Source organism: Taudactylus pleione, unplaced genomic scaffold (assembly GCF_031769625.1).
Source record: "Taudactylus pleione unplaced genomic scaffold, aTauple2 ptg000116l, whole genome shotgun sequence".
In the NCBI taxonomy this organism is placed as follows: Eukaryota; Metazoa; Chordata; class Amphibia; order Anura; family Myobatrachidae; genus Taudactylus; species Taudactylus pleione.
Window position 1 is genome coordinate 18,318,571 of NW_028284518.1, and position 27,099 is coordinate 18,345,669.

The 27,099-nt window shown below is 42.5% G+C and overlaps 1 protein-coding gene across 2 annotated transcripts in view; it reads left to right on the forward strand.

Moving 5' to 3' along the window:
- DUSP22 (dual specificity phosphatase 22) overlaps positions 1 to 27,099 on the forward strand; it is a 124,027-nt gene that overhangs the window by 84,609 nt on the left and 12,319 nt on the right. For both annotated transcript variants that reach the window (XM_088471720.1, XM_088471719.1), the window contains 3 exons: positions 11,714 to 11,763; positions 17,557 to 17,631; positions 20,790 to 20,961. In XM_088471720.1, the coding sequence (XP_088327846.1) occupies positions 11,714 to 11,763; positions 17,557 to 17,631; positions 20,790 to 20,961 (297 nt within the window). The remainder of the gene's footprint in view (positions 1 to 11,713; positions 11,764 to 17,556; positions 17,632 to 20,789; positions 20,962 to 27,099) is intronic.

Here is a 27,099-nt window from a genome sequence, read left to right on the forward strand (position 1 = left end):
GTAGAGTGAAAGACTATGGTCAAGAGCTTATTTAGTGTCTATATTAGACAAAAGATGGGGTCTCCAGGGACTTGGGGGCATTTTGATAAGAGATAGTTTCCAAAACCTCAGTGGTGGATCATGGTCTGCCCAAGTAATTAGGAGGACAGAGATTGTCCTAGATTGCTGCATTATCCATTTATCAGACAGAACCATATCAATCCTGGAGCTATGAACAGGGAAGAAAAGGGTGCAACCTCCAAAAATCATACAAATTGAATTCTGCTAGGAGATTATGCAATGCAAGAGAGAATCCAGCAGTTGAGCGGAAAACACAAGTTATGGTATCTATCCAATTTGGGGTTAAGGACCAAATTAAAATCACAACATGTCCCAGTTTTTTTTTTTTGTGCAATTTCCCCATACACCTGGGGAGACCTGGGTAGTGTTCATCGCATAAACAGACACGATAGTGACCCACCTGTCCTCCAGGAGATCAGTCAATATATTTCACTGTGCTGTTTACCTTATGTTCAGAACTTTTAATAAGTATATAATGTTAATTTTTAATACGAGTGCAACCACTTTTTGACAATTCTTTTTCTTAGTTTTTGTTTAGTATAATATGAGATAATGGACAGAGTTGTACGCTATTTTAGAAAATGCAAAACAAAATATATATGAAGCTAAAAAAAAAGAGAATCACTGCCCCATTATGTTTAAGCAGACTATTTGCAAAGTGTCTCAGGGGATATCTATGATAATGGAGTAAAGTGAGTTTCTTGCCGAGCTTCCAAATTAGCCAGTTGATTATGAAAGGTGTACAGTGCCAATCTACGCTTATTAGAGGAGTTTAACCCTTTCACATTCAGAGAAAAAAAAATGATCGCATAACTCTTATAAGAACACCATATTAAATCCCATATGAGGAATAAGGGAAGGGGGTTAGGAAAAAGAACAAAGAAAAAAAAAAAAACCTAATCAACCCTCTATAATGTGCTAGTGTGTTTACTGCAGGGGAAAATGGAGTTGCAGTAAATTGGAAAAAGCCGGGAGAAGTGGTACTAAAGCTATTACCCATGTATAACATCTAAACACAGAATTGGAGAAGACATAAACAATATAACAAATAACAAACACAGCATTAAAGATATCAGAAAAAACTGGTGAATATAATAATATATAGGGAGGAGAGACTATAAACATATCATAAATTGCAAAGTCCCAGTATAAACTCGCGTATCCCTTAAGGGGTCTTGCCAAGAGCATCTGTCCATAGGTAGAAGACAACAGTTTGGAGTTACGTAGAACATTTTAAGGAAACGTGAAAAGGGAGAAATATGACAATGGGCTAACTAAAGACAAAGGGACTGATTCAGCACAGGATGGAATTGCAAAGCTGCATGCAAGCAGGTTTGCAATTCCATCCTTGCAATTATGGTAATGCAGCAGGAGGTGCCATGCCTTCTGCGTGCATTATTTGTCCAAGGACGCAGCATCAGATAATCTGTGATTTTGGTCATGTAAGCTTGGTGTCACTGATACAAGAAAGAGGCCAGGATCCCGGCCTCTCCCAAAACATCGGCGACACGCCTCCGTTTTGGAAACCGGAGACCGTCGCTGCCCCCTTCCCGCCCTCAAATGGCAGCAGACTGTCAATGGCAGACAGTCTGCTGTCACTCTGCGTGCGATGACGTAGGACCCGTACTGCACCTACTCTGTACAGGCCCACCACCTGCACAGATTCCCGACCATCGGGAATCTGCCTTCTGCTGAATAAGGCCCAAAGTCACCATTCAGATATAACAGAAGCACTTCTTTTAGCTGAAGATGGCAGGACAACAGAGAAATCCCAATCGGAAAGGAGTTTAAACCTGGCATACACTGGAAATCTCCATCATTATGTGAATTCTTGAGCGGGAAAAGTTGGAGGCCACCAGTCAGCCACCAGCCATCTCAGTCGCTAGAAATTAACCCTCAGGGGCATGGGCGTCTTAACAGAGGAGGGGGCCCATGTGCATTCCCCCGTCAGGGGCCCCCTCCTCTCACCCTGGCAGCCGACTGACACGGCTGGCCATCCACCGCGTCATCAGTACACTCTAAGCACACTCTAGTGCGCATGTGCAAATCGCCGGGGAAATGGTTCACCGCAATTTTCACAGCGATTTCCTCACAGCGCATGCGCAGAATGCCAGAAAAATGGCCGATGATGGATTTGATGGTGCTCCGGGGGATCATTAAAGATTTGGATATGTTTTTATAACCCAACCCAGAACTATACTTCTCAACAACTTTGTCCCTGACTTGTTTGGAGAGCTCCTTGGTCTTCATGGTGTGATGCTTCTTGCTTAGTGGTGTTGCAGCCTCTGGGGCCTTTCAGAAAAGGTGTGTTTATACAAGTTGAGTCTCCCATATCCAAATATTCCGAAATACGGAATATTCCGAGATACAGAATTATTTTGGCATGACTGAGATAATGAAACCTTTTGATTTTTGATGGTTCAGTGTACACAAACTTTGTCTAAGGCACAAATTATTAAAAATATTGTGTAAAATTACCTTCAGGCTATGTATGAAACATAAATTAATTTAATTTCTGTACACAAACTTTGCTTGAGCCACAACATTTTTGAAAATATTGTATAAAATTACCTGCAGTTAAAAAGCCAAGGGGGTGAATACTTTTGCAAGGCACTGTATCATCAAGTGTCTATCCAGAATAAGAGAAGAACATAGGCACTCATTCAGAGGCGATCGCGCTCTCTGAATGAGAGCGGCCGCTTCTTTTTTTTTAGTGCGGCCTCCTGGTCGCTAGCTAAGCTGTGGGTTACCACCCAGAGCTTAGCAACCGACCAGGGTGATGGTCGCGATGGTCAAGACCATCGGGGCTTGCGACGAGACCCTAAGGTTGGGTCTTGCCAACCGCAAGCCTCAGGGGGCTTCCTGCTCTGATCGAGCAGGAAGCTCCCCACTGACATCACTGCTGACTGCTGATGTCAGTGTGGCCGCCCTCAAAACGGCAAGCGTTCCGTCCGTTTGTGTAGCCACCCCCCCGCCCTGCCTACAAAATGGGCCGAGCTGTCGATCAACATCGACAGCCGGGCCTTTTGTAGTGAGCTCCGCAACGAGAGCGTTTTTCTCTCGCTCCGGGGCTTGCGCACACGCAGTGCGGCCGCTGCGCGTGCGCATGACCAAAACATCGACCCGGTTGTGAGCGCGCAGCGCTTGTGACCGGGTCTGAATGAGGTCCATAGTTCCCAAAAAGTTGATGTCCTTGTAAGTGTTTCACCAGAGAAGAGAGATGTGAAAAAAGTTTACCTTGGTATGCTTTCAGATGAGGTTGCCAAACTGTAGCTCAAAGTAGACACTGCACACTGGCTGAGGAAAGTCCAACAGGCCCGAGGATCAATATTGGAATACGGTGATAGAGGAATGTAAAGGCAAGAAACTATGGAGAAGGCACTTTTATATTACTCAAAATAACACTTTCATAATTTGATGTGTAACGTGATGACTGAAGCTGGTCTTTGTGTAAGCATTACTTATAAACCCTAAAATATGTGGGTACCACAACATCAGCAGAGCACATGGTCTGAATAAACTAATGTGGGTATGTATGACACGTCTGTACTGCTGGCAATTGGTACTTCTATCCTAAGCAGTGAGTGACTGCAATTCCTGGCGCTGTTGATTAATAAATTTATTTGAATCAATCAACACTTGCTGCATGTACATTTAGGTCTGGTTAAGACCCTAAAGATATAAAATCTCAATACAAACAATAAAAAATACAAAGATTACTGCGCTTGGTGTTGATATAAATTGCATTCAGATAGAAAAAAAAATCAATATAAAACAGTTTGCTCTCTATTAGTAAACAGGATGCTCTATTGGGAAAATACCATTTAATGGTTGAATAATCAAATCGCAAACAAACAATAATAAAATAGAATCTAAAAACAATTGATACACCTAAATAGCAACATAAATATATAGCAGCATGTAGGGATTGCATATACATATGCACCCAAATCCTAGTATCTTGAAATTGAATACAAAATGTCTATTCAAACCAAATGGAAGGGTTACTTTGTTGCAATCGTGTCCTTTCACAGAGGGAATGTCAATTTATACCCCTTTTACACCGACTGAAATATCCCGGGTTGATGCACGTGAACGCGCATAATCCCGGGAATTTCGTCGGTGTGAACGGATCAACCCGGGTCCAGTGACCCAGGGATCCGACCCTGCTCCATTGCAGGGTTGAGCGCGGGTTATTCCCCTGTCACCCTGCAATGTAAACGGCGCGGCGCGGCTCACGATGACCCGGGTCATGCCACCTGATTGGCCGGCTTCAGTGGCACTTGGAAATGACATCATCTCCAAGCGGCCACTGCAAGCAGCGCCTGGCCGAGCGGCACAAAGCAGCGCACCCCACCCGCTCTCCCTGCCTCCGGACCGCTGCAGGATAAGATAAGTAGGTTGCGGGGGGGGGGAGGGAGGGGAAAAGCGCTGCTCACCGTCGCCGGGCAGCCGGGTCAGTTGTGAATGGTGCCGACTCGGGCATAGCCCGGGTCGGCGCCGCAGTGTAAAAGGGGTTTGCCCCGGGTCTGATCCAGGTTGGAAACGTGTTCCAAATCCCGGGTCAGACCCGGGGATTTTGGTGTAAAAGGGGTGTTAGTAAAATATAAGTCAGGTTCAAATCCTTGTTTAACAATGCAGACATACCGGTTATATATTGCGCAGCCTTTAATAGATAAACACTGGCATCCCAGTGTTGCGGGGTATAACCAGAGAATATGTGGTGATAAAGAGTTACCTCTATTGGTGCAGGTTGATGTTTTTTTGTGGGACCGCAGGGTAGTCAGGCGTGGCAGATATGATGTACAAGTCAAAGCCTGCCAAGGTACAAACCTCTACGATGGCGATATTTTTTACGTGTGCCCAGTGTAATGTCAAATTGCCATGTGGACAGTTAGACTCCGGCGCTGTGCGTGGACTGTCAGATGGGGCCCACTTGTGCGCAGGCGTCAGGTGGTGCCACATCCGCCTCGGACGAACTGGCATGGGCTCAGGCTATGGGTCGGTCGCTTTCTGACTTGGTGAGGCTCATGGTTCGTCAGCGGGAAGAACAGGCTCAGGCGGCCGCGCCGGTCCCTATCATGCAGTCGCCTCCCACTGCCGAAGTAGTCACCCACCCGGGTCCCCGATCCACCTTGGTTTCGTACCATGAGCGCACAGTGGCGGGATTCGAGAAGGTTTCCTCTTATATGGAATGGTTCTTTGAGGATCCTAAGCTCTGCACTGCGCATAAGTGTCTTCCTTCATCCAGGGGACCGTTAGACATTTCGGATCCCGAGGAGGGGGAACTTCCAGAGGAGGAGGTTCTTTCCATAAGAGGAGGGTCCAGTGCCCTCTTTGGGTCAAGGTGTGGAGGATCTCATTACGGCAGTGAGGGCAGCCTCTGGACAGCCTAGACCTGGATACCCAAGCAGCAGTGGTGGGACCATTCAAGCGTAGGCGTAAGAGGATTGTTTGTTTCCTGCCTTCCTTGGACCTCTTGGATCTTGTCGAGGAGGCGTGGAAGACGTCAGATAAGAAATTCTCCATCCCTCGTAAGTTTGCAGCCCTTTACCCATTCCCGCCAGACCTGGTCACCAAATGGGAACAGGCTCCCAAGGTGGATGCGGCTGTGGCACGTTTGTCCAAACACACTGCGCTTCCAGTCAGGGTCTCTGCATCCTTTAAGGATCCCCTGGATAAAAAATTGGAAGGTTGCCTTTGGGGCATTTTTATTGGCTCGGGTGTCATTATTTGCCCTTTGCTGGTCTCTGCATTAATCACTCGGGCCATGGAGACATGGGCTGATAGACTAGTTGCTGGACTTCAGGGTGACCTATCCAGAGAGGTGTTGCTGGTTTTGGCGGAACAATTTAGTGGGGCGCAGCGGAATATGTGTGTGAGGCCATCCAGCATGGTGCTCAGGTATCCTCCAGGATTTTGGCTATAGCAGTCTCGGCTTGCAGGGCACTCTGGCTCTGCGCCTGGGAGACCGATGCTGAATTTAAGCGTTCTTTAGAATCTCTCCCTTTTTGAGGGTTAGAGGTCCTGTTTGGCTCTGAATTGGATACCATCATTGCCCAGGCACCTTAAAGGAAAAGCACTTTCCTTCCCATAGTGGCCCAAAAACAATGGGGCCCTTGGTTCAGGGTTTTTCGCTCTTCCTTTCGAGGGGGAGTATCGGTTAGAGGTCAGGCTGCTAGGGATGATTTTTCCCCAGCAGAGGTTTTGCTCCACGGGGCAGGTTTTCCAGTGTCTTCAGGCGCTCGGGAGCAAAGGCTCCTGAGAAGCCTAGCACCTGATGGGGTCTCTGCCCACTAAGGCCCTCATTCAGAGGCGCTCGCAAAATGCGAGCTGTCGCTCTGAATGTGGGTGGCCACTTGGGTTTTGAAGTGCGGCCTCCTGGTCGCTACCTAAGCTGTGCACCCACAGCTTTAGCGACCGACCAGGTTGATGATCGCGATGGTCAAGCCGCCTCCTCCGATTCAGGGACTGGTGAGTTGTGTCGACAGCCGATGCCTGGGTGAGGGACGTTGTCTCCTGAGGCATGTAATTGACCTCAGGGGGCCATCGGCGCAAAGTTTTTTTTCACGACTGCCCTTCCCAGGGACACGGAGAAGATAATGGTCCTGGACCAGGCCATCAGTTCTCTGCTTTCGTAAGGAGTTATTTTTCTGGTGTCACAACGGAAAAGGGTTTTTGCTCCAACATTTTCCTAGTCTGAAAGCACAATGACGCCTATTCCCGATTTTGAATCTACGGACCTTGAACATCAGACTGTGGGTGGACCAGTTCCGCATGGATTCTCTCCAATCTGTGATCCAGGGAATGTCAGCCAACAAATTTTTGGCTGTGCTCGACGTCAGAGATGCATACCTCAATGTTCCTATTTGGGCAGGGCACCATTCTCCCATCAAGTTCACAGTCAGACAGGCACATTACCAGTTCCAGGCCCTGCATTCGACTTGGCAACAGCCCCACGTGTCTTCACGAAGATCATGGCTGTTATGGTGAGTCTGCTGCACTCGCAAGGCTTAACGGTCATTCCCTATTTGGATGATCTGCTAGTGAAAGCAGATTCGGCGTCCCAGTTGCAGGCCCATCCTGAACTTCGAGAAGTCTCACCTCACACCTTTCCAGCGCCTGATGTTTTTAGGGGTGATATTCGATACGTCTCTCCAAAAGAGTCTCCCTGCCCGAGCCCAAAGCCTGGGCGCTCCAGGATTTGGTCATGAAGGTGCTGTCAGTGCCTCGCCCCTTCAACTGGCTGAGCATGAAGTTACTGGGTACGATGGTCTATACCTTTGAGACCATCCAGCATGCACGCTTCCACTCACGAAACTTCCAGTGGGAGATTTTCTGAAATTGGGCGGCTCGCACGGAGGACCGCTCCTATCAGCTTTTGGTTCTGCCAAACAGCATTCGTCAGTCTCTTCAATGGTGGCTGGTTTCCGATCACCTGCTCCAGGGTCGTTCCTTGGTCACTCCCAGCTGTGTCATTGTGACTACAGACGCAAGTCTCAATGGTTGGGGAGTGGTGACGTCGAACCTTTTGTCTTTGGTTGTCATCAGAGACTGGGAGCCCAGAACATCCTGGCTGGCTGTCCAGTAAGGATTCAGTCAGACAATGCCTCAGCGGTGGCTTATGTAAACCACCAGGGCAGTACCAAGAGCGCGGTTGCCATGGCAGAGGCAAGTCGCATTCTCACTTGGGGAGAGATTTTTGTCTCGACTTTCTCGGCAGTGTTCATTCCGGGCGTGTAAAATGGAAGGCGGATTTCCTCAGCCGGACCACCTTCCTGCCGGGGGAGTGGTCTCTCCACCCGGAAGTCTTCCAGCAGTTGGTGGACCTGATGGCGTCTCAGCACAATTGCAAGATCTCCCGATTTTGTGCGAGATCCCAGGACCCAATGGCCTTCGCAGTGGATGCCTTGACGATTCCCTTGAACTTCTGGCTGGCCTACCTTTTTCCTCCGATTCCTATGTTACCTCGGGTACTTAGGCGGGTCAGGGAGCAAACAGGTTCCAGTGATCCTAGTGGCTCCAGACTGGCCATGCAGGTCGTGGTTCATCACGGTCCTCAAGCTGGCCGTAGGTTCCGGTTGGCGTCTTCCGCTGTGATTAGATCTAGTCCTGCAGGGTCCGTCCGGGCACAACGACCTTCCTTGATTGGCATTGACGGCCTGGTTGATGAGACCGAGCTCTTAAAAGCTAAGGGGTTTTCCCCTTCCGTGATCCGGACGATGTTGTGGGCTCGGAAACAGGTTTCGTCACGCAACTACCACAGAGTCTGGAAGACCTACATCTTGTGGTGTGAATGGCGCGAAGTTCATACATCACAGTTCCGCCTTCCGAGGCTGTTGGCTTTCTTTCAGGGAGGCTTCAATCCTGAAAAGTACAGATTTCAGCTCTGTCAATCTATTTTCAGCGACGTCTGGCCCTCCTGCCGGAGGTTCGGACTATTTTGCAGGAGATGTTGCTGGTTAAACCTCCATTTCAGCCGCCAGTGGCTCCATATGATTTGACCATGGTCCTATCTGCTCTCAAGCAGGCTCCCTTTTAGCCGTTGGACTCTGTGGACCTTAGATTCATCACATGGAAATTAGTTTTCCTTATGACCATTGCCTCTGCTCGGCGGGTCTCTGAGTTGGGGGCTTTGTCTTGCAAACCACCGTTCCTTATCTTCCATGGCGATCAGGCTGTTCTCCGAACAGCTCCTTAGTTTCAACCGAAGGTTGTTTCAGCAGACCATTGCAAGATGGCTCCGCTCTGTCATCTCTTGGGCCTATTGTGATGCGGGGCGACCGGCACCTGCCAAGGTGTCAGCTCATTCTACTTGGGCTGTGGCGACCACCAGGGCTTTTGAACGTCCCATAGTCCAGTGGCCCCCAGCCTTGATGAAGGAGAAAAGGGGATTTTTGGTTACTTACCGTTTAATTATTTTCTCTGAATCAGGCTGAGGGACACTGCATACCCTCCCTCATGCTCAGTCATGTTGCGTAGTATTTTTGACAGCATTGGTTTCTATGGTAATGTTATTTTGGTTATATGTATGACAGTGTCACTGAGTTACTGCTTCTCGTTACAAGGCACTTTTGAAGTTGTACTGCAATCATGGGGTTGCAGAGGAGAGGAGCTTGGGTTAAAGTTACAGAGGTTTTGTTAAGTGCCAGCTCCTTGCAGTCCCAGCTACAACCCCATGGTCCAGTGTCCCCCAGCCTGATTCAGAGAAAAGGATCCAACGGTAAGTAACCAAAAATCCCCGTTTGCTTGTCTTGGGTGCAGATATACATATATTTTTTTATAACTTTAAGACTTCTGACTTTTCCTGTTCACTGCATTCTATAAAACAAGGTCATTTTCTTTTTAACATATAAAGAATCTCTAGCATAAAAATCCATGTGACCTCTTAACCTGTTTTGTTTTTACTGTTTTATTGTTCAGCTGCTGATTTGCATGATGAGTCAGGTCAGTGATGTCATGGGAAGAAGAAGGAATTTGTACACCCAGGTTTTTATTTTACTTACAAACCATTTATCACAATACTACAATATTCATTGTTTCAAATAACTACTTGGCCAGTACTTTCACTTTTATGTGACAGCACAAGGGTAGAAAGAAACAATAATAAAACAAAATAAGTAGTAGTAATTTACCTTCTGATAAAAAAGTAAGGCTTTTAGGAAAACTTCATGCTTCTCCCTATGGACACTATCTTATGGGAAAATACATTTCTCCTGAATAGATTTGTTTTGGGTACAAATCTGGAGTTCAAGAGAAGGCATCATCCCCTGGTGGTGATTATAGGGGGTATATAGTTGGCTAGAACTAATAGTACGCAGTGCCATCACATATTAGTTTATTGATTGGACATTGCAGCTCGATAGCTGAATAAAACAAGCAAATGTTATTGTGTGTTATGGGGTGCTCTGACTGCAGTTGTAGCAATTCTCAAATCCAGCCAGCATAGATGGAATATTTTAGTCCAGGCATCGCCTGGATTAGATGGTCATGGAATCTGTGTAGTGAGATTCTTCCTGGACATTAATAGTTATTTAGCAGAGCTTTTGCTTAAGAACTTCTTCAGTTGGAGGATTAAACAGGGCTATGCTCTGGTAACAGTGCTATTCCAGGGGGTGGATTAATATTTATTCTACTGTGAGGGGATGGGGTGGGAGGGGGCATTATTTAGCTGGAAATGCAGCAATGAAGTATTTGGCTCAAAAATTGTGCTTCCTCTCCCAGGCATAATTATTAAATTGCTATCTATATCGACATAATAGGCCTAGAGATCAATGAGTCTCTATGCTTTTAGAAATGCTTCTTAGCAGACATGTTAATTACACTTCCATATGACTTTGTCTAAAGAGTACCCCCCTAAATAATATCCAATTACTGCCTGGGACTGATCAGTGAGCATGTGTTCCCCCATTTAAAGCGCTAATGTGCAGCAGGCTTTTACAGGTTGTACCAGTCTCACTAGAGCAGGGAACCAAACCAGTGCAATCAGCAGGAACCACTGGGAAGGCGGAGGCCGCAGAACCCTATGAGAAAACCAGACCAGTACTGAATAAAATTTTGGCTGCTCTTGACCTCCTGGGGCAATGAGCTCCAGGGTAATAGTGATTTTAAAGAAATATGGACGACTGTAGTAGCAGATATTCTATCACAGTGGTTCCACCTATTGTGGCACTCTATTTTACAGAAAGCCCTATCTGTGCATACTAGTCTTTGTATAACTGTTCCGAGGTATCCCCACTGCTAAATTACATTGAACCGAAAAGACTGGAATGGTCAATAGATGCTCAGCTAATCACAAGTTGCCAATGTGGAAAAGTTATACTTATTTTGGCTGAGGAGCAAATGCTTATCGACTCTATTCAGTCTAGTGTCAATCCTATTGAGCAAAAAAAATGTGAACTCTCCTTCCCTCCTCCAGAAGTGTAGGAGCTGTGTTGAAGAGGCTGGGACTCGTACCCATTGAGACAGGAGGACCCACCTATGTTGTCGGCTTCTCTGTGTAGTGGCACAACTTCAGTTGATCCTTGTGCTAGCACCCCATTAGCAAGGGCACTTCATCATTGTTATCCACCTCCTTTATTGGTAAAATGCCTCAGTTTATTACTTTATTGTGTTTATTACTTTTAGGCGGTGGGGACCACACTAAATAAAAGGCAGGCAATGATGACTGTTTTACTTTGCTCCAGCCACTTTTAAACACACCTCACTTAGTCTGTGCCAATTACACACATTAAAATATATCTTTTCAAATACATTTATATGTCTACAGTCTATCCTCATCTTTACGTTTTGCTGTAGACGAGTGACTTGCTGTGCAACCTGGCCTCCAGCTTCAGAAAACAGAGGGATTACGTGAGTGGGTTGTATGTTGTATTGAGAAGGGGTTGTGCATAAATGAACAAAGCCTGTATAGCAATCGGAGTTCATTTTTGTGATTCCTGGTAACATACTAGACACAATGAAAACAAATCATTGAGGATTGTTACAGTACGTGATTTCTATCTGCTGTCTAATTTATTGTATAATAAGAATGTAATGTGTGTTTTGCTTAAATCATTAGTTACATCTAATCATTCTGTGAATGTGTTTGTTTTCTGTGTTTATTTCCGAAAGGACAATTGTTATTTTCAATTGTTATGATCTTGGTTTACAGGGTATGAAATATCTCTGCATTCCAGCATCAGATTCACCAAATCAAAACTTGTAAGTAAGCTTACTTTAACTGTATGTAGACAAAACATGTTTGGCTTTTTTACATTATAATAAATACAAACAGGTTCTACATGAGGTTCTAGGTATTCCCTTGTTAGACCGCTTGGAGCATTTTGTCTGAATGGGTCCAAATACAAATTATAATTGAAAGGATTTCTCCATTCGATGATAATTTGGTTTGGCTTTATGTGGGCACTAGGTGTTGAATGTAGTTTACATATTGCTGTTCTTTTGACTCCAAATATTTTGACATTGTACATCCTCAGTCCCTTGGTTACCAGAGTTTTCTAAGCAATTGGGTTGCGTAGCAACCACTTGAGCTTGATTGTATTTAATAAAACATCCTATTTTAGGAGTATAACACAGAGGATGTTCAATCTAATGTGATACAAACTGTAAAGTGCATAACAATCCAACTGCTTATTGAGCTATATAACCGGACCTGGAGGAGAAAGTGTCACACTGTTAAATGGACGCAGCCTGGACAGCACACTAAACAGGTAACATTAAATGCAGAGTACCCACACACAGTAAAATAAAACAAACATTTACAGATGTTTGCTTGTGGATCCTGTATGTAGTCACAAACCAGACAAGTGTAAGTGAGCAGTTCTATACTGGTTACCGTCAGACTTCATTAGTCATGTTAGCCATCATATTTATTCATGTGCGCAACAGTTTTCTTTATCTGATTAATCATTTGAAACACAGTATATGATGATCTGGTTTATGGTATCAGAATTTATCAGAATTGAATGAGAATATTCAAAACAAAGAAATACAATCCAGCAATGGCATTTATGATCGAGAATTATAACAATGTAAGTGGCAGTAGGACATATCTTTAACCGGATGTGGGATTAAATGTGGACGTTCAGTATGTTTAACATGTTCATATGTCGACATTTGCAATGTACAACACTGACATCGTGTCACAGTTAGAATTTCGACACTCCTATATTAACCTAACCTTAATTGAAGCCTAAAGCTAATTTCTTGTGTTGTCATTTTGAACATGTCTCCATGTCAAATGTTGATATCCTGAATGTAGACATTCAAACCATTGTTGTATGCCACCACTATTAAACAGATAATTGAGACCAGAGTGTAAAAAAAATAAAAAGCTAAACATGACAATACCTTTTAAAACTGAAACGACAAAGATATAGAGAAGTGTAAAGAAGGACGTTTAAAGGTGATATGAAGGGGAAGCCCCTGTCAGTATGCAAAAGCAAAGCAAGCTTAACATGGTTAAGTATGTAGCTAATCTAGAACAGTATGTTCTAGTTACAGGGGAAATGTGCCCTATTTATAATTTGGATGTTTTTCCCCATACATAGGCATTTAAATATATGGGTAGAGATGAGGAGAGGAGAAATATTTATACCCCATCAGTAACATTTTATTATTAATATTTAACCAAAGGGCCCATAATAGTCACATTGGACAGATACCATCCATTGCTATAGTGCTACCATTCAGGTGGGTCACTGTCATTTCTCCAGAAATGAAACCCCTCGAAGATCCATTGCCCAGAGTAATTATATGATGAACACCAGAGCTGCTCTAACAGATCTTGAAAGCTTATAAAACCTCAAGGCATTGGCAGCACATATACTTCATAAGTCAAGTACAGGTGGGTCAGAGTATGCTTTGCTGGAACTGCCACAACATCTGTAGTGCCACAAATTGCATCTCTATAATTCAGTCTCACTTAGTCCATGTTGTCATGTGCTTGTTTAACACTGGAAGAAGAACATAGTTTGATATTTGTTTCCCTTGCAACAGCCAAGTGTATACTTTGATTTTCAACAAAGAGCTTTCCCATTAGATTATTAGTCACTTTTAAAAATATTTTACTCCATGCAGGGCCTTCTTAACTATCTAAATGACTTTAGTTCATTACAGCAGTATCCACTATTCTCACTTAGGGGGGTATCCAGTTAGCCGCAATAACAATGAGTTTTCTCCAGAGAGAACTTTTTGGAGCATTTTCCCTGAATCTGCAGCTTATCGCATGTTTGCGTGCTCCTGTTTATCGTTCTATCCTATTGTAAAACCGGAGATAACCAATTTGCACGATAATTATTGCATGGATGACAGGCGATAAGTACAGGTGAAAATGGGGAAATGAACCTGTACCCCCCAAGAAGGTTAACTTAGGTTGGGTAATGGTATAGAAGTGTTAGTGGCCATAATCCAAGGGTTTGGGGTTCTTAAATTGTGTCAAATGGCTGTTATATGCATTTTTCTGGTTGTAACTATATATTTGTGTCATTATAGGGCATTTTTTAAAAATTTTAAAAACACATCTGTCACTTGCAATGTTTAAAATACCTGTCCCATCCATACAGCCCCCCATATACCTGTCCCACTACTTTAAACCTATTTTCCAACACTTTTTACTTTTTCACCCCAAAAATGACATGTAATTATTAGCCAAAGTTAAGCTAATTAAAAAGGTATTTTTCCTAATTAGTCAATAAGGAGGGTGTCCCAGTGGTACTGCACCAAGTCCTGGTATTTTTAGCCAAAAATAGGGGTTTTGAAAAACTTAAGCTGCATACACACGGTTCAATCTGTACCACCAACGACTTGAAAGATATCTTTCGGTAAAGTCATCCTGCCACATCTCTGAACAGGCAAAGTTGACAATATTGTGCAAGTTGAGCTGCATGTACGGACGATTATAGATATCGTTATCGTTCATGCAGGAACGTGCATCGTTAGTCATTCACTGCAGAAAAATCAACGATATATATCGTTGAACGTTATCGTTCATATATATCTTACCGTGTGTAACCTGCTCAGAGGTGGTGAAAAGAAATTTGCGATAATTCCTATACCTGTACCAGTTTTTGCATATGCGAAAACCACGGCTAATAGGATAGCCCAGTAATCCTATATGGATAAGTTCTCCCAGTGAAAACTTTTTGGAGAAAAACAGGTTATCGGGGCAAATTGAATACTCCCTTATGGTGAACCTATATTGCAATCATTGGACAGCTGCTCACAGGGCTGTCCTGATTTTCAGCAGCAAATAAGGGCATGGCCTCACCTACGTGGGAATGTTGTCAGGTATAATCTGATCCATGTAGCATGTAGGCAGTGAAGAGATTCTTAGAATCGACTGTGGTTCGCTGCCATTTAGGGAATAAGTGGTTGGAAACTCATATGATAAACCATACTACACAATTTCAAGTAGATTGTTTACTATCACTTTGCAATGCCAAAGGGAAATGTATAACTCGCAGCGAAGCCTATTAGACACACAACCTCATATATGTTACTTCATACAGTAGCTATCTATCTTTCAGTCTAATGTCTAAATAACCACCTGTTCTCTATCTAAAGCATCACCACTGTGCATTTTAGTGCTTTTTTGTTGCTTTTTGATTTTATGTGAAATTAAAGTTTTAAACTCTGAATATATGTTGAGGTGAGTTCATCTGAATTGAGATATAGATATATATATATATCTATATATATATATATATATATATATATATATATATATATATATATATATATAATATATGTAGGTTGGTTAACACAATTTGTAGGTATCCGTACTCCTTGGCCAGTGGAAATGTTGGAAGGTCTCTCTCCATAAAGCTGCCTTATTCTTATTGGATGGCTGCATGCATTTTAAGTTCCAGTGTAAGTTACACCCCAATATCTAGCAATAGTAAGATATGTGCCAAAGCAAATCTATACAGTTTAACTAATACTGCTGAGTACATGCCTGTCTGCAGTAGATTATATTCAGTAGTAAAATCCTATAAGTAATATACATGTGTATTATAGTGATTTTGGATCTACGTTATTTGTGTCTGCTTTGATGATTTCGTCTTCTCTTTTCAATTTTTTTTCTTATTATTTTCTGCTTTTTTTTTTCCTCTACCCTGTACAAAATTGTTATTTCTGCTTTATATTGCAACATCATATTACACAGTGCATTACAGAGAATATGTTATCATTCCTTTCCCCATTGGAGCTTACAGTTAAAATTCTATACTACACATATATATGCACACAAATACACAAGGTCAGAGCCAATTAACCTGCAATTATATTTTTGGACACTGGAAAGCAACCGGAGGAAACACGCACAAACACAGGTAGAACATGCAAATTCTACTCAGTTAGGACCCTCATACGCATCAAGCTCATGATCCCAGTGCTATGAGAAGGCAGATATATCTGAACATAAACATTAGTGGATCCTACAGACTCTTAGTTAGGACTGTATTCATTTTGTTTGCTATAGAATAATGCCAAGCAAGAGCTAATCATGAATACCAAAACAATCTGACTTTAACTAGTACAACCACAGCAATTCCAGAAACGACAACATTGATAATCCTGAGTACAAACTAGATGATGCTGGGTCATCAGAGGAACTGATTGGACATAATTATGTTTTGTCTAGCATCTCCTCACCACACGCCAATAGTAGATTCTCCTGATCTACAGGGTTGATGGTCATTGTACCTCTCTGGCTGTAAAAGTTGGGTATAGTGGAAGTAGGATTCAAAATATTGTTTTTTAACGTTTGCCCTAGTTCATAATCAGAATCTATGACCTGTCAGCCTAATCTCTGATTTATGACCCTATTCTTACCACCATAATGAACCTACAACTCTAAACTTCTTTATTTTCAAATGGTTTCTCCTCACTGGAAGAAACATAAACAACTAAACAATACTGCTGCTTCCTATATGCCTCAATAATTTGATTACCACTTCCAGTAACTTAACCTTACTTAGCTGGTTGCTTTTATTCTGTTTTTTAACTGCTTTTTATTCTCACACCCAGATTGTTTAGTGTGGACTCTTTTTTTCCATAATTCCTAGTTCTAGCTATTTTTTGTTGGTGAAATTACATATGTGGTTGGTTATTATGTTTAGCACTTTGTTACTACATAACATTATTTTTTAAATGAAGAATTGAAGCCCCCTTCTCAGTATTGATTATTATTATTTTTAGTTTTATTCACTAAAATATTCACAAAAGAAACTGACATAAAGTACATTTAAATATCAGACTTTGCGAATAAGCTCATAATATACATATTCTTATCCTAATTCTCAAAGTATCAATGTGTTGAGGTCTCTGTTTGTGCTTGCAATCTCAAAATACGAGATAAACATAGTGTATATTATAATGTTACTATAACATGTTGATAATTTGATATACTTAATATCTATAAAAGGGTGGAGAACTTTAATCGCAGATTATTTTTCATCAGCTGAATAGCAACATTCATAGGAGACAGCTATCTGGGTGCTGTAGGTGTTTCACCCTGATTTGTGAGCTGACACTATCCATTGCTATTGAATTTCTCAATAATATCGGGGGGCAGGGTACTTACAGTAAGCACTTCAAAATTTTTTAAAAAGTTGATCCGATGGCAACACTTCACCTTCATTTAAAGGTGCTAAAATCTCATCCATTGAGAGGCAGTTGAGCTCTAGCACAGATCTAGGCTGTTAACAATCCCCATTTTATTAAATGGCAGAATTTGTAATAATGAACAAAAAACTATGACACACACTTGCCTACATATGTTGTTGACACTTTAATTTAAACAATTCTGTCTATATACCATATCAATAGGTAATTTTATTACAATTAATATTAGTGGGGATCTTTTTAATAATTAGCACAAATCCAGTTATTTTTAACATAATTCTTATGCCTTCACAGAACAAAACAAGAAAGCAAATATGTATTATACTGTACTGTAAATATGACTATTACTTCTACTTTGTTGCCTCCCAGGATACAACATTTTAAAGACAGTACAGAATTTATTCACAAATGCCGACTGAAAGGTGAAGGCTGTCTCGTTCACTGGTATGTACCATTCCAATCTTTAAGAAATGACTTATAGTAAAATAACTTTAAAGTTACTTACTGGTGATTTGCTGGAGCTATATTTTCTTTTTACTTGATTTATAAAGATTTGAGAAAGGGATTAATAGGTAGAGCTTGATAAAGTGAGAGAGATGGATAGATATGAGCAATAAAGTAGTGATATATTTGTATGTCCCCTTTTTATGTATGTTCTATTTTCCCACTCTCCAGCACTGCAAAATACTATGCAGCATCACAAATAAAAAATAGATATGAGACGTGCACAAACAGTATTATCCGGCATAATGCCCTGGACCTCTCATTTGTATATATTACATCTGTGATGTTTGTCTCCTATATTATGGGGGTGTCTTTTTACTGCAGTCTCTGATTTTGGCATTCACATATGCTACAGTTCTTAGTAATACCAACCTACAAATGGTTGTATTCTAGTGGACATGTCGGGCTCCCGCCAACTTTGTCATTGCAACATCTTTCTATATATAGTGAACCTAGGTACAGAGGTATAAATGTCATAATATATCAGATTAACTCTTTTCTTCCTGGAGGTGGGGAGAAAGTACTGTACTTTGCAAAAGCGAGATGTGCATACGGGAGTAATTGCAAAATTACATGTTTTAATGGTAAACTTACATAGTGAATAATAGGATGAGAAATAAAGAACAACTAGGGAATCCTGGCGGTAACCACTTTAGTTTTAGAGGATATTAGTTACTGAGGATATTATGGAGATGAGTCTGAAATTTGAGGGTATTTGTCATAAAGAGTTCTGTTAAATATTGTGGAACAGCCACATTGTGACAGTAGTCTACATTAATCTCTTCTACCAAGAAGTGTAGAGCACCACAGTTCACACATTGCACATCCACAGGATCCAAATAGTAGTATTGTGGCGAATATGTCATGTCCACTGCAAGAGCATACCTTCCAACATGACCCTCTCCAGGAGGGACACAATGCTCTGGTCCTGGACTTCCTTGGTAAGAGGCGGGGCTGCAGCGCAGTTAAAAATTCATATAGGGGAGCCGCACCAACTGTCATTTCACACACTGCCAAACATCACTGGCTGTGACTCACTGGCACTTGGTGTGACTCCCCTATTTGAATTTTGGACTGTGCTGCAGCCCCACCACTGGAGCCTCCACTGATGGTAATAATCAATGGTTACACCACCAATCATAAATTACCAGGGAAGTCCAGGACCAGAGCATTGTGTCCCTCCTGGAGAGGGTCATGTTGGGAGGTATGCAAGCGGTGGATCAATTGATTTTTGAACTGTGCGCTCTAGGCATGTTTGGTGTAAACAAATCATGGAGAAGTGATTAATGAAATAACACAGCAGTCTGTAATTGAGGTCCCCGCAAGATGCGCTGATATAGGTCGCTGCAAATCACTGACAGTTTCCAGACAACCCAGCAGGTCACATGTTCCAGGTCATCCAGCAGGTGCACAGGGAGAGCTCACCAACTGTCACATTTTCCAGAGCACAATGGTGATGCATGAGGGGTGAACATTTTGCAACATAACACCAAAACGAAGCAACCAATTTAACGATACTGCCTTTGAACCTTATGAATACCCCTGCCTATACCTTCTAATATCCTTCCTATAAATCTCTAAGGATGACGCTATTTTGCGTATGCATGCATACAGTAAATAAAGACCAGACCTAGAACCTGTGGTTCCAAAGCACAAAGTATTATTCAAGTAAAAAGTACAGCAGTTACACGCTATGATCCTCATATAATCTTAGCGCAAAGAAATTATACAGACCCAAGTACAGTTATACATACGCAGCGCTCTCTGGTCCAGATGTAGGCATCAGCAAGAAACCCCTCGTCAATCAGCATTCAGCACGAAGACCAGGAACCCAGGGTCAGAGCACACATATTTATACCCCCCAGAAATAAACAACACAGTAGAGAAGTTTGTTGCTAATACCATTGGTCCTAAAGGAGAGGGCATATGTTACAAGGCATTTAACAGGTTGGTTCAAATATACACAGTCCAGCCTCTAACAACTGGTGGTCTCTGGTTTCCCGCCTCATGCAAATTCTAACCGTTCATATAATGTACATTTTATTGCTTGAAGTCTCTGCGGTCCATAAGTTGAGAATGCATGTTGCGATCTCTCCATCGATATTACCGGAATACTGTTGAGAGAGTACGCATCAGTACAATACCAAACATGGCTTACTTATCACGTATAAAACCTTAGTTACGAAATAATCTTTATTTCCTAACAATTATAATAAATGTGCATACTTGAATCTTTTACCTTAAAGCTTATGGAATCTTGTATGTGAATATGTAATGTGTGAGTATGTGGGGTTTGATGTAAAGACGCTAGTTAACTTGGGGCAGATGCGTGTGCATGTAGCTAATATTTGGCGTTTTCATACAGAATCTTATGCATTTGTTAATATGCGACTAGTTAACAGCGCTATTGTGCATATTAATGTGTGTATGAGAAATGGTGTAAGATGCAATCGCATGATGCAAATAGTAATATCGCCACATGTACTAAAGTGTGAGTTTATCTAAAATAGTGTTTAGGCGGCCATTCGCAAAATGGCGTCTTGCGATCTCATTTCCAAGATGGCGTCTTGCGGCCAGTCGCAAGATGGCGTTACTGCGATCCAATTTTAAACTGATCTTGTCTCAGCCAATTATCCAGCTTTGACAAATTACAATGCCAATATTTTTCTGCAAATTGACCAAGACCTTTGATCTGATATAGGATGTGCCCTGCTCAGGCAACTGCATCATAGAAATATGTCACTCATAAAAGTTGTCCTTCTGCTCTTCATATATAGATGAGAACTAAAGAAGAATGCTAGTCCATGTTTCTGATTATTGTCCGAACTGCAAAATTCTGCCTTTGAAATGACACAAAATAATCCCTGCCCAGATCTACCCATACCCACCTACAATCTATCTGACCAACTCACCCTATCATGCACACATTTTGTCAAAGCTACTGTACACTCTGTCGCAGTCAATTATGCTCCTAAGGCTATGAGAAGCAGACTACCCAGACAAAAACAGTTATGCACCCCCTCTCCCCCATAGCCCTATTTACATTTTAATCTAAATGCTCACTCCCGGATTTTGAAACTCATTCTGTGATCTTTAAGTTTGGCAGGTGTTTCCAGAAGTGTGACTTTGGTAGTCGCGTATGTCATGACAATCACAGATTTGGGATGGGAAGATGCTCTGGCTGCTGTTAGAGGTGCAAGAACATGTGCCAATCCAAATATGGGCTTTCAGAAACAACTCGAGGATTTTGGAAAACGTGACGTACATCACGTAAGTAACCATAAAACATGGCCTGAGTTAGTATTGCATGGCAGTCAGTAGTTCTGGACAAGTTTGGAAAATGATTGTGACACAATACATTACGCTATACTTTTCTTGTCATTATATTAACATAAGAAAAGGTAGGATGTGTTATTTTACAGTGAAGGGAAAAGTATGATTTAACTGATCAATTCTATGTTTAAATGCTGACTCATTTCCACTAGACCAGAAAATCCACCCTAGGTCACAAACACATTATTTGCCTACCCTCCCTCACCACTAAATAAATTTCAAACTGGCTACATTACTTCCTTGTACTTCTTAGAATAGAGAACATTTTTACAGTACAGAAATCTGTTTTTTTGTGGGATTTAATGTGCATTGGGGAATAGTATACATACTGCATCAAAAAGGTCTGCAGGTCAAGGATTTAAAATATGATAAAAGTTGATAACTATTACAGGAGAGAGTGATGTGTTTTTCTAACCCCATTCCATACTTTTACAATGTGGTAATGTTCCATAGGTGCCTCTGTGCCCCATTATGTCACTCATACTGTATTATAGTCGACCCCTAAACTCTGCCCCCTTAAATGACCACCTAGTTACCACCCTAGCTCTTCACAACGCGGGTGACATAATGAGCTCACCCACACACTGCATCACTGGGAACGCTGGCCTCTGAAGTGATCAGAGGCTTCTTTAGTCTTTGATCGCTTCAGAGACCAGCATTCCCAGTTTCTGCAGCAAGTTGGTCGTGATCTACCGGCGAGAGCTCCACGAGATACTGGTAGATCGCGATCGACATATTGGCCGGCCCTGTGCTAGAGTATAGGCTCCAAGATTAAGTGTGTGAACATGCAGTAAAAATTGAGCTATTAATTGTAAAAGTAAAAGAGGTTCACAAACTTACAGACGGGTTATTAATATAAATCAAATGTTTGGTATGAAGAAACGGGTTCCCATGTCGACATGCATTAGGTCGAAATGTGTACATGCAGTGACCATGGTAACATTCATAATGCCTACACGGATGACATGTCAACATGATAGAATGTCTACCTAACCTCCCCAGTGGCCCGGCACTACTTACCTGGTCCTGGTGGCAGTAGTGCCAATAGTGTAGTATACTGGGTCTCAACGGTCATGTAATGTGCCAACGTTCATATACCTGCCCTAATCTCTAACCCTTCCTCTAGTGCCTATCTCTAACCCGCCCCATCCGCAGCCTAACCCAGACCCTCCTGGCGGCGCCCAACCCTGATCATCAGTATTCTGGGAGTATCAAGTTTTCACATGGTAACATTTCATACGTGGACATTGTGAACATGTTGACATTCTGAGGATGTTGACTTGGTGCCTGTCAACATGTTGAACCATGTTGACTTTCTAGTGTTTACATTGTGATGTTGACATTATGAATGTCGACATGGTAAATATCATCCATGTGACTTGGATACCAGAAAAAATACCAGAGGTCAATAAAAAATAAAACACCCTACTGAAAGCATTAGTCAGAATTTGTAAACCATGAGCCACTTCCCATGCCAGCTTCTCGCACTGATGGCAGAGCTACGATGATCTCACCCAGCTTCCGCAGTCCTTTTTCTGCAGGACATGAAGATTACTTTGAAGACTAACAGTTGTTCTTGAAATACACTACAAGCAGTACATATAAAACACATTGCACGCTAGGTTATATATAAATTGTACATTCACAGAGAATGCCCCTATACACATTGGAAGGATGCCTTTACAAAAGCTTTAGTTTAATTCAATGTATTACTATTGAACCGTTGCAACTAAATAAAGAATGGAAGCTTAGGTTGCATAAAAAAAAAAATCGGAATCACTGCATATGCCATAATTTGTTTATTCATTGGCAACAAAATTCATAGCCGTAATCCAAGGAAGGGAGCCAGAAATTGGTTAAAATCAGTTCAAATTATAGGAGGCCATTTATTTCTTGTGTACTGTAATATCCCTACAATATGCTTGTTAACAGTAATGTAAATGGAGCAGACCCCTGACATGCAGTGTCTTCAACCGTGAAATGTCATCTCTAAAGGTGTTTCCCAATCACACAAATCAGCCAATGGGGTTTGAAGAAATTGATGAAATGATGGGGACTTTCCATCTTCCTCCATTCTAACCCAGGGCCTTAGTCATTTCTAAGGCATGTTAGTATATGATTATTACAAAGCATAAAATAAATGATCAATGAGTTGAAAACCATTAACTATTTAATGGTTTTGGGGAAAAAAAATTCTCCAGGGTAGGTAACACATTTGTCACAGTGCGAGCTAACTATGACTTGGGTCCTGGGGCTCCAGAAAGATATTTTCCACAATAATTTTTCCCTCATTCACGAAGAAAATATTGTATATTTTAATAGCATTTATTCTGGGAATACTGTCTCATGTAGTAAATGTCTACAAATACAGCAACTGCCCAGTCTGGATCCAGCAAATTGGGTGCAACTCACCAGTCCATTTTACTTAAAAATATTTAGAAAAAAAAAAAATCAGAAGTGAAAAGATTAATGTTTTTCCAGTTCAAACACCATGAAGATATCCAACGTCTGACAAAAATATAAACAATGTGCATATTGAAATGGTTCCATATTTACACCGATCAGCCATAATATTAAAATCAAGTGCCTACTATTGTGTAGGTCCCCCTCGTGATGCCAAAACAGCTCTGACCCTTCGAGGCATGAACTTCACAAGACCTCTGAAAGTGTCCTGTGGAATCTGGCACCAAGAGGTTAGCAGCACATCCTTTAAATCCTGTCACTTGCCAAGCTCTGACTTGTTTTTCCAGTGATTGGATTGAGATCTAGGGAATTTTGGGGCCAAGTCAACATCTTATACTCTGTCATGTTCCTCAAACGGAATGAGTACAGAATCCCGAAGCCGGCATCCCGACAGGGTTAGAATACAGACACTTGTTGGTCGGTATGCTAACCCTCCCCCTCTCCCTACCCTAACCCTCAGCTTGTGGACTCTATCCTCCCCACCTAGTGCCTGAACCTAATCCTCCCCTCCCCGCACCCTAAACCTAACCCTCCCCCTAGTGCCTAGTCCCACACCCTAATCCCCGTTATTTACCTTCAGGATGCCGACGGAGCCGGGATTCAGACTGCTGTTGGGATTCCGTTGCGGATATTTAGACCGATTACAAAGTATAATACCTTTAACTTCTACTAATATTCTCCTTGTGTATTTTCTATCTAATAAGCTAATGGTTAGTGTATGTCTAGGGATTGAGGAGTGAATAGGGAAATGGTTGAGGACTAGAAGGGAGACGTGAGGATAGGTGATAGGTGTTCATATAAATAGGATAAAGTAACATTTGGGGAAGGGGGAGGTTGAGTTACTGGAGTACAGGGGGTTTCGGATATATTAGTAATATTCACATATAGGCAAACTAGCTGATGTACCTGGTTTCACACCCGGGTAGACCTTTGGATATTTACGGTTTCCATTTCCATCTCACCACACCAGTAACACATTAATCCTTAACCTCTATAGTAGTACATCACTGCTATAGTAATACATTACCCTCCCTCACCTGTGTACTAACACATTCCACTCCCTCACCACTGTAGTAACACATTATCCTCGCTCACCTGTCGTAACACCACATTTTCCTCCCTCGCCCATCTTGTAACACATTAGACATTTCCCTCCCTCACCTGTGTAGAAATACAATTTGTCCCTCACACCTGTAGTAACACACTACCATCATTCACACCTGTAGTAGCTTATTCCCCTCCCTCACCTATAACATATTACCCCCGCTAACCCCTGTAGTAAAACATTCCTCTCCCTCACTCCATAGTAACAGATTTGACATTCCCCTCCCTCACCTGTGTAGTAACACATTCCATACCTATGTAGTAACACATTCCCTTCCCTCACCTCTATAGTAACACATTTTCCTCTCTCACCTCTGTAGGAAAACATTTCCTTCCCACACTATTCAAATAGGGGAGCCACACCAACTGCCAGTGATGTTTGGCAGCACTTGGGGTGACAGTGCTGCAGCCACCATGAGTCAGTCAGGCAGGACATTGCACAGGGGAAGAAATATTTTAGCCCTTCTCACCCCCTTAGGAGTCAAATGTAGAAAAATCCTTTCTTAGTGGGCACCTACGTCATGGAAGGAATATACTCTCCGATTTTCATGTTTCCAAGTCAAGGTTTATGGGCTGGGCATTGATGAGTCAGTCAGGACATTTAATTTAATATATATATATATATATATATATATATAACACACACACTAGCTGAACTACCCGGCATTGCCCAGTGTAAATATTCCCATGAGGAAAGTTCTGTCTGGCGCACTCAGCTGTGAGGTCCATTCGGGACCCCGACCACTCCATTAGGCATCCCAGACCAATTGGGGTTCCGGACTGTAGATAGACAGTAATTAGATTGACAGTGTCTAGATCGACACCAGATGTTAGACAGTCAAAGGGTTGACATGTAAGAAGATCAATGCGGTCAAAGGGTCGACACGAAAATGGTCGACGCATGATTTTTATTTTTTTTAGGGTTAGGCACTTACTGGAGGGTTAGGCACCAGGAGGGAGGGTTAGGGTTAGGCACTAGAAGGGACGGTTAGGGTCAGGCACCTACCCCGACGGTTAGGCACCAGGAGGGAGGGTTAGGGTGAAGATTAGGGCTAAAAAAAAATAATGTGCCGACCATTTTCATGTCGACCTTTTGTACCTGTCGACCTTTTGTCAGTCTAACATCTGGTGTCTACCTAATTACTGTCTATCTCTTATACCACACCCGACCAATTGTCACCCCTCTGTGAAGTTTTCATCAAAATCCATACAGTGGAAGGCCCAGAACAGGCTCCCCGGGTCAAAGTTCTGCCCAACGTACACCGAGAGTTCCGACCGGGACATCAACCCCCTAGTATATCTTCTGGGATCCAGTGTTACCACACTGAGAAGTTTTTGTCCAAATCCATCCAGTGGAAGGCTCAGAACAGGTTCCCCGGGTCAAAGTTCTGCCCAACATACACCAACGGGAGGTTCAACCAGGACCCTAACCCCCCTAAAACCTGGCCAGGATTTAACTGGACCACCTCGCGTTGGTTTCATCCCAATCAGTTCAGAGGTGTCCGATTGCATAACCAGACAGACAGACAAACAAACGGACCAATGAATTTTATATATAAGATGAGGTCTTTATAATAGGCACCTTACTATATGTCTGATGGATATGCGTTTGAACGTTCTGTTATTATACCAGTTCCAATAATATAAGTAGAATACATATGTTCAAAGTTTGAGAATAGAGGATCTGAACTCTGTTAATAAAATCTTCATACAAAGTGTGCTGTCTTATTGTCTGCAATTTAGAATTTAGCGGTGTGACTCTAATAATATAGGAATACTATAGGTGAAGACCATAACCATAAGTTACTGTGGAGGCACCAAGAAGAACATTAGATATCAGCAACTGAATTCTTGTCTGCAGTGTACCAGGCCATTGATGGTGAGGCAGGGTAACCATCTTGCCTTCAGGTCCTGTTCAGTACCTCATATGGGCAGGCCTTGGTACAAAATCAAGCAGCAAGCTCAAAAAGTTGCTGATAACCCGGTGGCTTGTGGAGTGAAGTGAGTGCAATGCATTTAGACTGGAGTTATCATGGTGTGCAGTGAACCTCTTCTGGAAATACTGTCCTGCTGTATCCCATCACAGCAAAGAAGCAAGGTTTTCCACAGGTTAAATAATACTTAATAGGGAATCTGGTATGAAATACCGACATTCGGGATCCTGGTGGTCAGATTCCGATGCCGGGATTCCGACAGGGTTAACATACCAAGACTTTTTGGTTGGTATGCTAACCCTTCCCCTCTCCCTACTCAAACCCTAACTCTTGGTGCCTAACCCTAACCTCCCACTCCCCGCAACCTAAACCTAACCCTCCCCCCAACCCCGTTACTTACCTTTGGCATCCCGGCGGTCGAGATGCCGGCACCGGGATTCTGACCGGCGTCGGTATTCTGGTGCCGGTAATGTAAGTGTCTGCATCCCGACCACTGGGATGCTGAACGCATACTCTTACTAGGAACACCGATATCATGCAAAAGATTAAAAAGGTTTGTTTAACGATCTGGTAT